The sequence below is a fragment of the Schistocerca serialis genome, chromosome 8 (genome assembly GCF_023864345.2).
Source record: "Schistocerca serialis cubense isolate TAMUIC-IGC-003099 chromosome 8, iqSchSeri2.2, whole genome shotgun sequence".
Lineage (NCBI taxonomy): Eukaryota > Metazoa > Arthropoda > Insecta > Orthoptera > Acrididae > Schistocerca > Schistocerca serialis.
Window position 1 is genome coordinate 493,608,805 of NC_064645.1, and position 14,949 is coordinate 493,623,753.

At 39.8% G+C, this 14,949-nt stretch overlaps 1 protein-coding gene across 1 annotated transcript in view; it reads right to left on the bottom strand.

Moving 5' to 3' along the window:
- The window catches only part of LOC126416513 (39S ribosomal protein L39, mitochondrial), a 76,571-nt gene that overhangs the window by 44,031 nt on the left and 17,591 nt on the right, over positions 1-14,949 (bottom strand). The window contains exons 3-4 of the mRNA XM_050084255.1: positions 4,506-4,748; positions 3,587-3,648 (exon numbers count right to left, since the gene is read on the bottom strand). Of these exons, the coding sequence (XP_049940212.1) occupies positions 3,587-3,648; positions 4,506-4,748 (305 nt within the window). The remainder of the gene's footprint in view (positions 1-3,586; positions 3,649-4,505; positions 4,749-14,949) is intronic.

Genomic DNA, 14,949 nt, shown 5'->3' on the forward strand with positions numbered 1-14,949 from the left:
TATAGAAAGAAAATATAAAATTATGTTTGTTACACTTCCATATACAGAGAAGGTGTCTGATAAAACTGAATGCAATGTCACGTATTTAGAAAAATTGGCTAGGTATACATTTTCAATATCTGTATAGCTTGTCTCATAAAAATTACTGTACGATGGAAGCAGTGCACATATAAATGTGACTATAACTCGTTTCACATCAGAGCCTACAAATGCATGTGAGCCGTTGCTTTTGCACATTTTGCTTTCTGTTACCATGACTGTGATTATAACAAGTGTAAATTTCTATTACATGCAACATACAGAACATGTGTTACGACTATCACATGCACTTCTTGTAGTAGATGAAAAACAGATTTCCTTTTCAACCCATCTGATAAGTCTCCCCTGACCCGGAATTCTGTGTGACTTTTCCCAGCTCTTACTTTTTTCCTAAACATCTCCATTCCTTTTACTTCACCCTTCTTCCTTCCGCTTCAACCTTTCTGCTCAGAGAAGGAGCCACTGGCTCCAAAAGCTTATGTACGTAAAACTTTTTTTTTTTATAAGTAAGCTCTCCGGCTACTGCTTGATAAGTAGATTTTTTTATCTACCTGATTACATTATATTGTCAAAAATTGGTTATTTCATTGTTATATTAGCATAGGTTATTAGTTGTAAGCTATTAGTTACTACTGATATATGTAGACATTTATGAGCATCTTCAGCTCTAAACAGCGATCAGTTGTGCAGTTGGCTCTATGCTGTATGAATGCTCACAGCATTCATGCTGATGACAGTTTTAACCTGAATCAATACACTACCTAGCACAGTTTTTGTAGACTGACAATGCAATTTATATTACAATACGATAGCAGGTAACTGTACAAATGTGAACCAGTTATATTTTTCTGATACACGGTTTTCGAAATGAGTCACATCATAGTGTTATGGTATACTTTTATTTTCAGTGTATAATTCATGGTTTGATTGCCTAATGATGATGATTTTATATCTCACCTAACAAGATGTTGTGAATTCATTTAGTTATGTAACATCTCATTATGTAAGTGCTGTTGTAAACATCTGCATCAGTTAATAGATTGGTGCCAGTTTAAGCCTACAACATGATTTAAATATTATTCTCTTTGGTATATGGGAGAGGATATAAAATGTAGACTGACAATGATAAGGAAAGTGTTTCTGAAGAAGAGAAATTTGTTAACATCGAGTATATATTTAAGTGTCAGGAAGTCGTTTCTGAAAGTATTTGTATGGAGTGTAGCCATGTATGGAAATGAAACGTGGACAATAAGTAGTTTAGACAAGAAGAGAATAGAAGTTTTCGAAATGTGGTGCTACAGAAGAATGCTGAAGATTAGATGGGTAGATCACTTAACTAATGAGGAGGTATTGAACAGAATTGAAGAGAAGAAAAATTTGTGGCACAACTTGACTAGGAGAAGGGATCGGTTGGTAGGGCATATTCTGAGGCATCAAAGGGATCACCAATTTAGTATTAGAGGGCAGCGTGGAGGGTAAAAATCGTAGAGGGAGACCAAGGGATGAATACACTAAACACACTCAAAAGGATGTAGGTTGCAGTAGGTACTGGGAGATGAAGAAGCTTGCACAGGATAGAGTAGCATGGAGAGCTGCATCAAACCAGTCTCTGGACTGAAGACCACAACAACAACAACAACAACATGGGAACCTTATGATGGCCAGGAAACTGACATTGGTTGTGTAAACAAACAATTTTACCAGCAGCTCAAAGTGACAATATGACATTTTTCAAAAATCAAATAACTTGAAACAATTACGCAAATGGTCAGTATGTTGCAAATTTTTCATTGAACACCTATACTATAACTGTTAAACTCATTCCACATCACAGTAAGAAAATTAAAAGCCAAAGAACAAGCAAATAACAAACTAACCAACCGTCCATTACTACATAGATATTTAATAATCCTCAAGTGCGTTACCTTCTCAAATCTTCTGGAAAGTGCTATAAGCAGTGAGGTCAGTCAGCAGTTACTGACAACTGTGGAGGCACCTTTTTATAGAGAGGCCTACCAAAGGCAGATTTTAATTTCTCTGGTAAAATACTGTGAAGTAATTATGTATTGCACATGTAGTTAAGAATAGTATACATTTTAGGGCCACAACTCTTTAGTGTGTTATTGGAGTTATCAGGAACCCCACATGAACTTTCATTTTTGAGGGTCATAATGATTTTCCTTATTTCAGATGGGTATGTTTTGAGAAACTTTCTTAAAATTCCTGTATATTGTTTCTTCACAGAATCGTTTTACTTTCCCTTCAGAACTTCCTGAACCAGTCCCCTCACCTAATTTTAAAAAGTAGCTATTATCATATCCAATGCACATGAACTGTCTTGCAAAATGTTCCTATTTCTTTAATAGGGTATGTGACATCTTTTATCCCATCATTTCCTATCTCTTCTTCAACAATACTATACACTGATTTAATTTTATTGTCTAATCTGTCTATTTATGAGAAGTTGCACATACTTTTGGATTATTTTACCTGATTCACCCATTCAAATAGCCAAGTACATTAAAGCAGTAGCTCTGGGACAAGGAGAGGCACACTGGACTCGGTTCGAATCCACCTTGCAGATAAACCACAAGGGGTTAGGGTGCTGGCTGGCATGGATGTGGTTTCTAGGTGGTTTTCCACATGCACTTAGGTAAGTGGGCTGGTTCCACATCCCACCTCAGACATAAAGTGCGCAAACACTTTGAAACACAATGTTACATTTGACCTTGACATTACATTAGACACAGACTGATGGGATACAAGGATTTCTCCCAAGGGAGAGGGGAGTAGCTTGAAAATACCTTTGGAAGTTTAACGTCATCATACTAATAGCCTATATTCGGATATGGATGGGTGGGTTCTCCTGGAAAATTGGATATGTACCATACCAGTCCCAACTCGGCATTGGCTGGATGAAGGTCACCTGAAAGGAAGGGAGGAAGGAAAATCGCTTTCAAAATGCCAAAATTGAATATAAATTTATTAATAATTATGCTTAATACAAACTTTACCCCAGTAAAACTTTTTGTAAGGTGGTCATTTGTGATTTTCAGTTGATATGTTCAGTGTTCCTGGGCTCTAATTTGTCCACCCCTTTTTTTAAAAAAAAAAAAAATCAGGCCTGACACTTTGTCCACCTGTCATCTACAACTTTCTGTCTTTTTGTCATGTTCTGCATACTCATACTCCACCATTTCATCAAGTTTCACCTATTCATACTTTTTTTCCCATCACAAACAATATCGAGTTCAACGAATTTCAGCAGAGAAACCAAATAACATCATGTATTTCATGTGGACCATTCTGAAATCACTTTCAGAGCAGGGTTATCAAGGAGGGAGTGAGGTTGGGGCAGGGGGGGGGGGGGGGGAGGGGGTAGAGAGAGACACTTTTCTTCCACTTTTATTACACTACTGTTTTTACTTACTGGATTACTTCTGTATTATTCATTTTAGATGCTGATAAATTATCCAAAATTTAGATGTATGACAACTCTCTCTGGTGGGGGCTATAATGAAAAAGATCTCTCAAAACTGCAACTGACCTGGTTTGGCTGCCAGTCACTAAGACTTAGGTCCACATCATACACAAAACTGCCACTTTTTACTGCAAAAAAATAGAAGTTATATGTAAGTAAAAGTGTTTTAAATGAACAAGTTCATTTAATATGTTCTATATAACATATTGGTATTTAACTTCAAAGTATCTCAGTCACAACTGGAATCTATCAATTCATACAAATACCTGGGTGAAAATAATTTGCAAAGACATAAAATGAAATGATCATATAAACTTAGTCATAGGCAAAGCAGATTCATTGGAAGATTACTGGGAAAATGCTATCTTCCGCAAACTCCTGTCACATGAGCCTACAAAAGCCTGAGAAATTGGGAGTAATGGAATACTGTCTGAACAAGTGACAAGGGATGAAATTTAATGAGATCCTGACAGTTGCCACTTCATCCAGTTTTTGGAACAGTGTTTACAAGTAGGCAACTGAAATTAGGTTGGCAAGTAATTTAATTAATAGACACAAGTATTTTTTTCTTCACAGGATTTGTAACCCTGTACTATCTCACATCAAAACACAACACTTGTTAGAGGGGCTGACACAAGACTTTGAGGATAGTCTCTGAGTGCGATATATTGTTGGTACTTGAGTTCTACTATGGGTGACACCCACAGCGCTGTCCCCAGTCTTGGGGGCAGCACTTGCGGTGAGTGGCACATGAACTGTGTACAATATGGGGATCTATAGAGGATGACAGTTTTTCAGCTCTGGCATAACTTTTCAATGTGACACAGCAGCAGCAGAGATGGTGGACATGTGGATCTCCAAAATACCCAGCCATGTTGATTTTACGATCCAGAAGCAAACTCAAGGAGACTATCAAGTTGTTTTCTTTTGACAAATCCTTACCATGTAGACAATCTGTAGATAGCATAGTGAATGATCAACTTACTGTTTGGTGGAGGAAAACTGTGTAGACGAACAGTGATGTCTTCTTTGAAGGCATTCTCAATTACCGCACCAAGTGCCATGGAACACGTGCGCCAAAATGCCCGATTTACGTGTCGAGGATCTTCATCTTGGAAATGGAGTAACTGAAGACTGCAGGAACGTGGTAATGGGCGATGCATGTCCCACAATTCACTGTCATCCAGCAAAGCCAAAGCAGAACGCTGCATCAGCATTTCACTCATATCTTAAATTCGGAAAAAAACAATATGAAAATATCTTTTTGTGACATGTTATACAATATTTAACAAAAATAACTGCACATCAAAAGCACATAGCTGCTCACAAAAATTCAAAAAAAAATACAGAAACTTAAAAATGTATCCTTTTCTTCTTTTTCACCATCTTCCACATACCACATTTCTTTGTAACCTGCTCTTCTTTGTAACTTTCTTTCCAGCACTCAGGAAGCAACTCTCAGATCCCCAGAACCCTGATCTGACTTACATTGAAAAGGATTCCTGACATTTAAAATATAAAATGCAAGATAAGCAATACATAATGAAAATGATTTATGTAATAAAAGACAAAAATATCTAATGACACTGCTACTACCAAAAGATCACGACCCTTCCAACATTTCATTACAGCACCCTTGCACCTGCACTTTCACTCACACTGCAGGCCATGCTCGTCTTGGGAATGTGGGAAACTGAATCCAAGAGACGACAAACCACCTACTGATGGGCTTACCACATGTGTGGTTAGTGCAGAATTCCTTTCCTTAATGTTCTGCATGCAGCACTATAAAACATGTCCCATGGGTGTATTTGCTTGGCCACTCAGGGTATCTGGAAATGCAGCTATATGGCAGCCCACAAGAGGCAGTCTTCACACAAGTCAGTTACAGGATAATCTAATGCAGTATTATATTTGCCTTCATGACTGATTCACACATCAGTTCAGTAGCTGTTTCACCTGCTCAACCTCTAATTGGTGTTGTTGTGACAAGCCCCTGCAAAGTGGTTACTCAAATTTCTATTACAGTTGCTCCAGCTTTTCATTCCTCCTAGTAGGTTCCTAATTCCATCAAAGAAACTCTATCCATTATTTCATTACATTTATGTCACAGTCTTCCTCCTTTCAATACTATAGGAACTATTTTATTCTGGAAGCTATTTCTCTCTTCATCTGTCAGTAATGACTGTCTCGTACACTCCCATAAGAGGTAATCCCACTCCTTCATAGCAACATTCACATAATTTACTTGGTATTCGGTTTATTCCTTTCGGTTACTTCAATTACAGACCAGGCCCAATCAAGTAGTGAATACATTCCACGTGGGAAAAATATATATAAAAACAAAGATGCTGTAACTTACCGAACAAAAGCGTTGGTATGTTGATAGAGGCAATAAAAAACACACACACAAATTTCAAGCTTTCACAACCCAAGGTTGCTTCATCAGGAAAGAGGGAAGGAGAGGTAAAGACGAAAGGATGTGGGTTTTAAGGGAGAGGGTAAGGAGTCATTCCAATCCCGGGAGCGGAAGGGCTTACCGTAGGGGGAAAAAAAGGACAGGTATACACTCGTGCACACACACATATCCATCCGCATACATACAGACACAGGCAGACATATGTAAATGCAAAGAGGTTGGGCAGAGATGTCAGTTGAGGCGGAAGTACAGAGGCTGCTTGTGTCTGTATATATGCGGATGGATATGTGTGTGTGTGCGCGAGTGTATACCTGTCCCTTTTCCCCCCTAAGGCAAGTCTTTCCACTCCCGGGATTGGAATAACTCCTTACCCTTTCCCTTAAAACCCACACCCTTTCGTCTTTCCCTCTCCTTCCCTCTTTCCTGATGAAGCAACTGTGGGTTGCGAAACCTTGAAATTTGTGTGTGTGTTTGTATGTTTTTTGTCTCTATCAACGTACCAACGCTTTCATTTGTAAGTTACAGAATCTTGTTTTTAGATATATTTTTCCCACGTGGAATGCTTCCCTCTCCAAGTGGGAAAAATATATCTAAAAACAAAGATGATGTGACTTACCAAACGAAAGTGTTGGTATGTTGATAGACACACAAATAAACACAAACACACACACAAAATTCAAGCTTTCGCAACCAACGGTTGCTTCATCAGGAAAGAAGGAAGGAGTGGGAAAGATGAAAGGATGTGGGTTTTAAGGGAGAGGGTAAGGAGTCATTCCAATCCCGGGAGCGGAAAGACTTACCTTAGGAGGAAAATGTTACAGGTATACACTCACACACACACACATATCCATCCGCACATATACAGACACAAGCAGACATTTGTGAAGGCAAAGAGTTTGGGCAGAGATGTCAGACGAGGTGAAAGTACAGAGGCAAAGATGTTGTTGAATGACAGGTGAGGTATGGGCGGCGGCAACTTGAAATTAGTGGAGGTTGAGGCCTGGTGGGTAACGGGAAGAGAGGATATACTGAAGGGCAAGTTCCCATCTCCGGAGTTCTGATAGGTTGGTGTTAGTGGGAAGTATCCAGATAATGCGAACGGTGTAACACTGTGCCAAGATGTGCTGGCCGTGCACCAAGGCATGTTTAGCCATCAACAAACACTGTCTGCCTGTGTCCATCATGTGAATGGACAGTTTGTTGCTGGTCATTCCCAAATAGAAAGCTTCACAGTGTAGGCAGGTCAGCTGGTAAATCACGTGTGTGCTTTCACACGTGGCTCTGCCTTTGATCGTGTACACCTTCCGGGCTACAGGACTGGAGTAGGTGGTGGTCTCCGATCACCGGTTACTATTCGATCCAGTAATGAATCACTATGTTTGTGGTAGGCCTCCAGAAATGTTAACGTTGCCCCATTCACTGTTCTTTATGGTGCTCTGTAAGCATTTTGGGCACCCATCGTGCACACGATTTGGGGTAGCCTAGATTTTGAGTGACAATTCCAAACAACATAGTCCATGAAAATTGTGGAAAAGAAAGCGAAAGCTCCGTTATTGTGAGGCGACGGTTTTCATGAATCATTTCATCAACTTTAGCGACAAGATCATCAGTCACAATGCTCGCTCATCCACTCTTCTCTTCATCATGAACGTTGATTCAGCCATTTTTAAACCGAATGCAGCATTTCCGGATGGAACAATCACTCATTACGTTGTTTCTGTACACTTCGCACAGTTCACAACAAATTTCTATAGGTTTTAGGTTTTTTGCCAACAAAAACTGTATCACAGGCTGTGCCTCATAACTGGCAGGATTTTCAATTGCAGCACACATTTCAAATTCGAATATCAAAAAAACCAGATGCGCAGAGACATACCTGAGCACGCACATACCAAAATATACGTGATCGGCGTGTGCCTAGGGGTGTTAGATGGAAACACTTTCTGAATAGCCCTCTAGCTCTCGTAATTCCTCCGCAATTTTCCTATCTTCCTGTATGACAGTAACACATCTTGTACCATTTAAATGAGCTATTTTTAATTCCCTAAAGTAAATTTTCTAGTAATCGAAAATAAAGAATGATTCAACTGTGCATCTGACTAAACCCACTTTTAAGAAGCTGAGCTGCAGTCTTTCAGTAGGTCTATTACTCTCAGTACCCCCAAATTGGTAAATATCTTGCTTTTATCTCGATCATGTCACTAAGATCAGGAGACAGGAAGATTATTGTTCTGTTGTATGGCTGGGCAGTTCTCAAACTTTCCTAAGACTTTTTATAAGAATATTATGCTTTTCTAGTCTCAAAAGTTTGATTGCAGTTTCACACTCATTACTTATTTTCAATGGATTAAGGGCTTCTTCTATGAAAACTCCAGTTTGGAATATCAACAAAGTAAGGAAAAGATTGATTGCTACTTACCATAAAGATGACATGTTAAGTTGTAGACAGGCACAATTAAAGGACACTTGCAGATTAGCTTTCGACTGCAGCCTTTGTCAGAAAAAGAAAGGGGAACACACACACACGCACACACTCACACGCACACACTCACACACACACACACACACACACACACACACACACACACACACACACACACATATTCATACACAAAAACAGGCACACCTCACGCACACATGACTGCCCTCTCCAGCAGCTCGGACCAGAATGCATCTCTCACATAGAACGGAAGCAGCAATCTGGAGGGGGGCAGGGAAGAGGAACTGATAGCATTGGGGAACATAGGAACACTGTCTGGCAGTGTGTGCAGGGACTAGACTGCCAACAGGTACAGCATCGGGAGGTTGTGGAGCAGGGAGGTGGGGTGGGGGAGGGAAGGAGGGAGGGGATGGAACGAAAAATAAGAGGAGTGGAGAAGGATGGGTGGAGCATTGGCAGAGGGCGGCACACAAAGAGGCAGGGTGGGAGGTGAGAACAGGGAGGACGTGATAGGACAGTGGGGGTGAAAACTGTTGGGTGCAGGGTTTGGGGACATTATGTTACTGCATGTTGAGGCCAGGGTAATTTTGGGAGCAGAGACTGTGTTGTAAGGATATCTGCGCAGTTCAGAAAACCTGCTGGAGAAGGGAAGCATCCAGATGGCTCAGGTAGTGAAGCAATCACTGAAATCAAGTATGTTATGTTCAGCTACATGTTGCGTAACAGGGTGGTCTACTTTTCTCTTGGCCACAGTTTGGTGGTCGCCGTTCACCCTGGTGGACAGCTGGCTGGTTGTCATACTGATATTAAAAAGCTGTGCAATGACTGGAGCAGAGCTGGTATATAACATGGTTGCTTTCACAAGTAGCCCGGCCTCTGGTGGACCAGAATAAGCCTGTAACAGGACTGGTATAGGAAGTGCTGAGTGGGTCTTTCATAGGGATATGATCCTTGTGGCAAGAGGTTGGGGCTGGGAGTGGCATAAGGATGGACTAAGATGTTGTGGATGTTGAGTGGGCAATGGAACACCATTTTAGGAGGGGTGGGGAGGATCTTGGTTAGGATGTCCCTCATTTCGGGGTAAGATGATACGTAATCAAAGTGCTGGTGAAGGATGTGGTTTAGTTGTTACAGGGTGATGAAGGGAGCATTCCTGTGTGGCTGGTTCTTGGGGGTGGTGGGAGGACTGGAGGTGTGAGGGGAAACAGTACGGGAGATCTGGTTGCGGACTAGATGTGGGGGATAGAACCTGTCTGTGAAACCCTTGGCAAGACCCTCAGCATAATGGGCAAGGGTGTACTTGTCACTGCAGATACAACATCGCCGGGTGGCCAGGCTGTAGGGGAGGGATTTTTTGGTGTAGAAGGGATGACAGGTGTTGAAATGCAAGTACTGTTTGTGTTTGGAGAGTCTACTGTGGACAGTGGTGAGGGTGGAGCCATTAGAGAGGAGGAGGTCAATGTCCACGATGGCAGTACTCTGGGTTGAGGAGGACCAGGTGAAGCAGATGGAAGAGAAGGTGTTAAGATTGTGAAGGAATGAAGATCCAATGTACTCCTGTGTTGTCAGTTTGTGACTTAATAAACCATAACTGTTTTACAACCGTGTATTTCGTTGCGTTCCTGGTTAGAAAAAAAGTCCTCTGTCAACAATCCATGTAATATATATCATATTTGAATTTGTATATATACAGTACATATGTGCAAGGTGACATGCAACAGCATCACAAGTTCACCAATGAGAAACCATCTTAATGCAAGGATACCCATCACACTCAGTGTTCCAGACTAATAGTTGTTGGCACAAGGATTTGACTCACATCTGCATGCCTATCAAGTATCTAAAATAGTGGAAGGAGCTGCTGCTTGTATTGTGTAGATTCAAGTACCTATAATAAATTATACATTAAGACTTAGTAAGACAGTTTTGTTAGTGCATTTTCATTCAAGCTATTTGAAGAGACTGTCCTTTAACACCTCTTGAATGACATATGCCATTTATGGCTCTGAGTCACTTTACAGTTTCAGCATTGGTTCAGTCCAGTAACAAACATGGCAGTTGCAAAAGAATGTGGAGGTAACCAGAGCTATCCACAGGACTAAAATTCTTGCTTGTAAAAACTCTGTTGCCACAAAGAAATCCTCACTAAAGCATTAATTCTACTCTGAATATGTTTAATAGTGGCAGAAAAAGAATATTAAAGATTCAGTTAGTTAATTGGCTACTTAGTTCCATATTCCACAGATAATTTGCAGTACATCAATAATTCATTTCACATATGAAAATCTGTTGCAAACACAGACTAGTAACTACTGCATACATGCTTAAAATTTACAGATTTACTACATGCTACAAACTTCTAAATCTCCCACAGAAGCCATTTTACATCAATGAAAAGGTAATCAAAAGTTTCTGTCACAGCATAATTTCCCAAAGTCAACTTTAACAAAGAGTGGACTTTATATCTGTTGTTAAAATTAAGGACACAATTACTTCTTTTGAACTGTGGTGCAAACTGTAGAGAGGTGCCTATAAATATTACCACTACTGACATCACACGTTATTTTTATTAGACAATTCTGCATAATCCCTCAGTCACCACTGATATGCTGAAACGAATCAAAAACAAGTCCTAAAGTGCAGACTCTTTGCAGAAAACCCCTTAAGATCTCCCAAATTTCCCTCACTACAATGCTGTTATTTGTGATAAATACCTGTCTCATCTGTCAAAAGTGGCTAATTCTGCTTGTTGTTTCTTATATTCATGATGAACAGCACTGGAGCTAAGACTAAATCTTTTCACAGTCAAATTGTGACTTTATTGTACATGAAAAACTTTACACAGCATTCACTGGTTGAGTAAAAGTCATTTGTTGTGCCTAAATGTAAGACTGAGTGTCTTTGCTTATGGTATGTGATTGCCAAGTGATCAAGCAAGTCCCAAGACACCTGCATGGACATATACACTGGCCAGAAAGTACTTCCCAGCTAAGATTTTCTTTTGTTTAAGGAGAGAGTTGAAATGAAGCTCTACAAAATTTCTTTTGGCTTCTTATGATTTTGAAGATTACAGCAACTGTTTGAAGTCACAAAAATGTGTTGGGCATTTACATATGCTACATAAAATTTTAAATGAAAGCAATATTCATACCACTTTCACCATTCGCTGCAAGTCTACAAAGCTGAAAGTGACCTTTTTCATCTGAAAAATCACATTACATATTATACTTCACACACTACAGAGTTCGCTATTGCCACATTCACTGGTGCAATCACGATGATGATAAGTGTATTCATGTTGTGAATTGAGCAAAGAAGTCTGTCCTTATACACAATTCTACTCGTACAGTGTTTAATGGAAACATACTTACAACTTTCTTGAGAACATGTAACAATGAGGGCATGAAGGGCTACATTCCAGGCCAGACCTGCAGGGAGGACTGAGGCATACAGTACCACAATTAAACACCAAACAGATTTCCAGGTAAAAAAACTCAACAGAAGGGAGGCAACTGATCCTTATGGGACAACTAAACAATTCTACACACAGTATATGAAAGGATTTGCTCCTCTTTAGCAGCAGTCTATCATTGTTCACTGGAGGAAGTGATTGAAAAAATGTGCAGGTCATTCGCATTTTCAGGAAGGATCACCAAACAGATGCATACAACTATAGATTCATATCACTGACTCAAACCTATTGTAAAACTTTGGAACAAACTTTGTCCTGTACCTGAAAATCAAAAATCTCCTCTTTAGGAATCAATATGGATTCCACAAACAATGATCTTGTGAAACCCAGTTCATTCTGGCCATCCATAAAACCCAGCAGACAGTGGTCATTGGTGCCAAGGATTATGCTTGTTCCTTCTGGTATGCATAGACATATTTCCACAATGTTGCCTGGTGAACAAAATGATAAGCTATTACTCGCTGACAAGTACGATTTTATTCTTAAAAACTCAGTTTCCATGGGGTCTTAAGTGACTGTAGAGGCCAGTCCTGGGGTTGCAGATGTTTCCAAAATGTTGACAAGCATTTGTTCTGGTGGAGACCAGCTGTGTAGTATTGCTTATCTATGAGTTGCCATTGTTTTTTAGCATTGCACTAGTCAGTTTCTGAATTCTGTCTCTGTTACTCGAAGTTCCCTTCCCAAACACCATGATGCCACACTGGACAGTTAAGTGCAGTAGTGTCTCAGTTACCAGTTTCAATCTGAGATCTCTTCATGTTGCACTTCAATACATCTTTGTATCATTTCTGTGTCTTCCTGGTTTTCTTTGGCCATCCTTTAGCTGGGAATACATAATTTGTTTTGGTACATGGGATTTAGGAATATGAACAATGTGATTTGTCCTACGGAGCTGATGCTAGTAGAGTTTGCTTCTTCCAGAACACTGATGTTAGTGCACTGATGTTGCCATTTCACTCTTAGGATCCTTTTCCAGCAGTGCGGGTTGAACTTTTCAGATATCATACATGCCTTCTGTAAGTAGTCCATGCTTCGCACCTGTATGTGAAACATGGTGTAACAGTAGCTTGGTACACAAAGTGCTTGGTCTTAATGCTGATATTATGGTTATCCAAGACCCTTACCCAAAGATGAGAAAAAATTCATACTGGCACATTTGAGCCAGTACCGTATTTCAGCATCAATATTTGCATTTGCTGAAAGGTGGCTACCAAGGTATGGGAAGTGTTCTATGTTTGCAAGACTTTGCCTTAGACTGTGATTCTTAGGGATATGGTGACAGTATTGGGTGCAGGTTGATATAGGATCTACATCTTCTAGATATTAAGGATTAGTCCAAGGCTCATACGTGCTTCATCAAATGCATTTAGAATTGCTTGTAGATCACCTTCTGAGATGGCATGACATTATTATCTGCACATTGAAGTTCAGTGATAGTTATTGTGGATACTTTAGTCTTCATCTATAGTCTATTGAAAATTAACAAACCACCGTCAGTCCTGTATTCTATTTCTATGGCCTTTGGCAGATTCCCATCGACAGATGAAGTATAGTTCCAACAAATAATGAAAATTATATGAGAGCTATCACACAACCTTGCTTCACACTTGTTGTGATTTTGAAATTATCTCCAGGGCTATTGTTGACAAGAATCATGTTATTCACGTTATCGTGCAGTAGACTGACAATGTTTATGTACTTTACAGGACAGCCTATTTTAGCTAAGATCTTCCACAATGCATCTCCCTTGACTGAGTCAAAATCCTTGCCAAGGCCTATTAATGCCTTGCACTTTTCCTGCATTTGTCTGTTATAGAAAATCATATCTATGGTGCTGTGATAGGTCAAAATCCACACTGTGTTTCAGGAAAACAATTTTTAGCAAGAGGTATCAGGTGGCTGGATAGAAATCGAGCAAGTATTTTTTCAACAGTAGAGAGGAGGCATATTCCACTGTAATTACCACAGCCAGTTCCGTCACTTTTTTTGAAGATAGTAACTATCAGTGCATCTCTGAAATTAGGAGGCATGGTTTCAGTGCTCCACATTTTGATAATGAGAATTAGCACATGTTCAGCAAGGATACGTCCACTTTCCAACACCCAGCAAAATATGAGCATACTTAATATCAGAACATCTTTATGATTGGACTAAAGAGTTAGCCAATAGAACACAGCGTGTCATTCTTAGCAGAGAGAAATCTTCTTATATAAAAGGATCTTTGGGCATATTTTAAGGAACAGTGACAGGGCAATTAATGCTCACAGACTCATAGTGTACATAAATGACCTAGTCAAGTGGATAACAAAGGTAGCTGAAAAAGCAGTTTGTAGATGATGCTGCTTATATGGAGATTTTGCAACTGAAATTGTACTTTATCCATTTGAACAGACACACAGTCTGTGAACAAAGCCTGCTGAATGTGTGACCCAGTAGAAATCTTCATGTATTTCACTAGAGTTTTCTAATTTGCAAGTCTACATATACAGCAGCAGCAGCAGCCACAAACTGCTCTTTCAGCTTCCAATGTTGTCCACTTTGCTAGGTCATTTATGTACACTGTGAGTATTAATTGCCTTATAACATTTTCTTGCAGTATTCCCAAAGATCATTTTATGTAAGAAGACTCTTCTCTGCTAAGAATGTCTTGCTGTGTTCTATTGGCTAGAAACTCTTTGGTCCATTCACAAAGGTGGCCTGATATTAAGTATGCTCATATTTTGTTGGATATTGGACACTGGAAGGAGAATGTATCCTCACTGAACATGTACCAATTCTCATTATCAAAATATGGAGCACTGAAACAATGACCTACATAAGTCATGCTACATTGGCATGTGATCTGATAGACCCTGGGTTTCCATAGTCTGAGGTCATCCTTGGCACTACCACGCAGTGCCTATGTTTTAGCTGGTCAACAAAAGAGAGTCCTCATTTGATGTTTCCTAAGAATACAACCTATCTTTTCAGATAATGTGCCACAAAATGTAATAAATTCAATGGCCACATTCTCCTGTGGTTCCTCTTCTGCTTCCACTAGCTATACAGTCAGTGTAGGGCGTAGGGCTCTCCAAATTTGCCACTCTGTGTATCTGTTT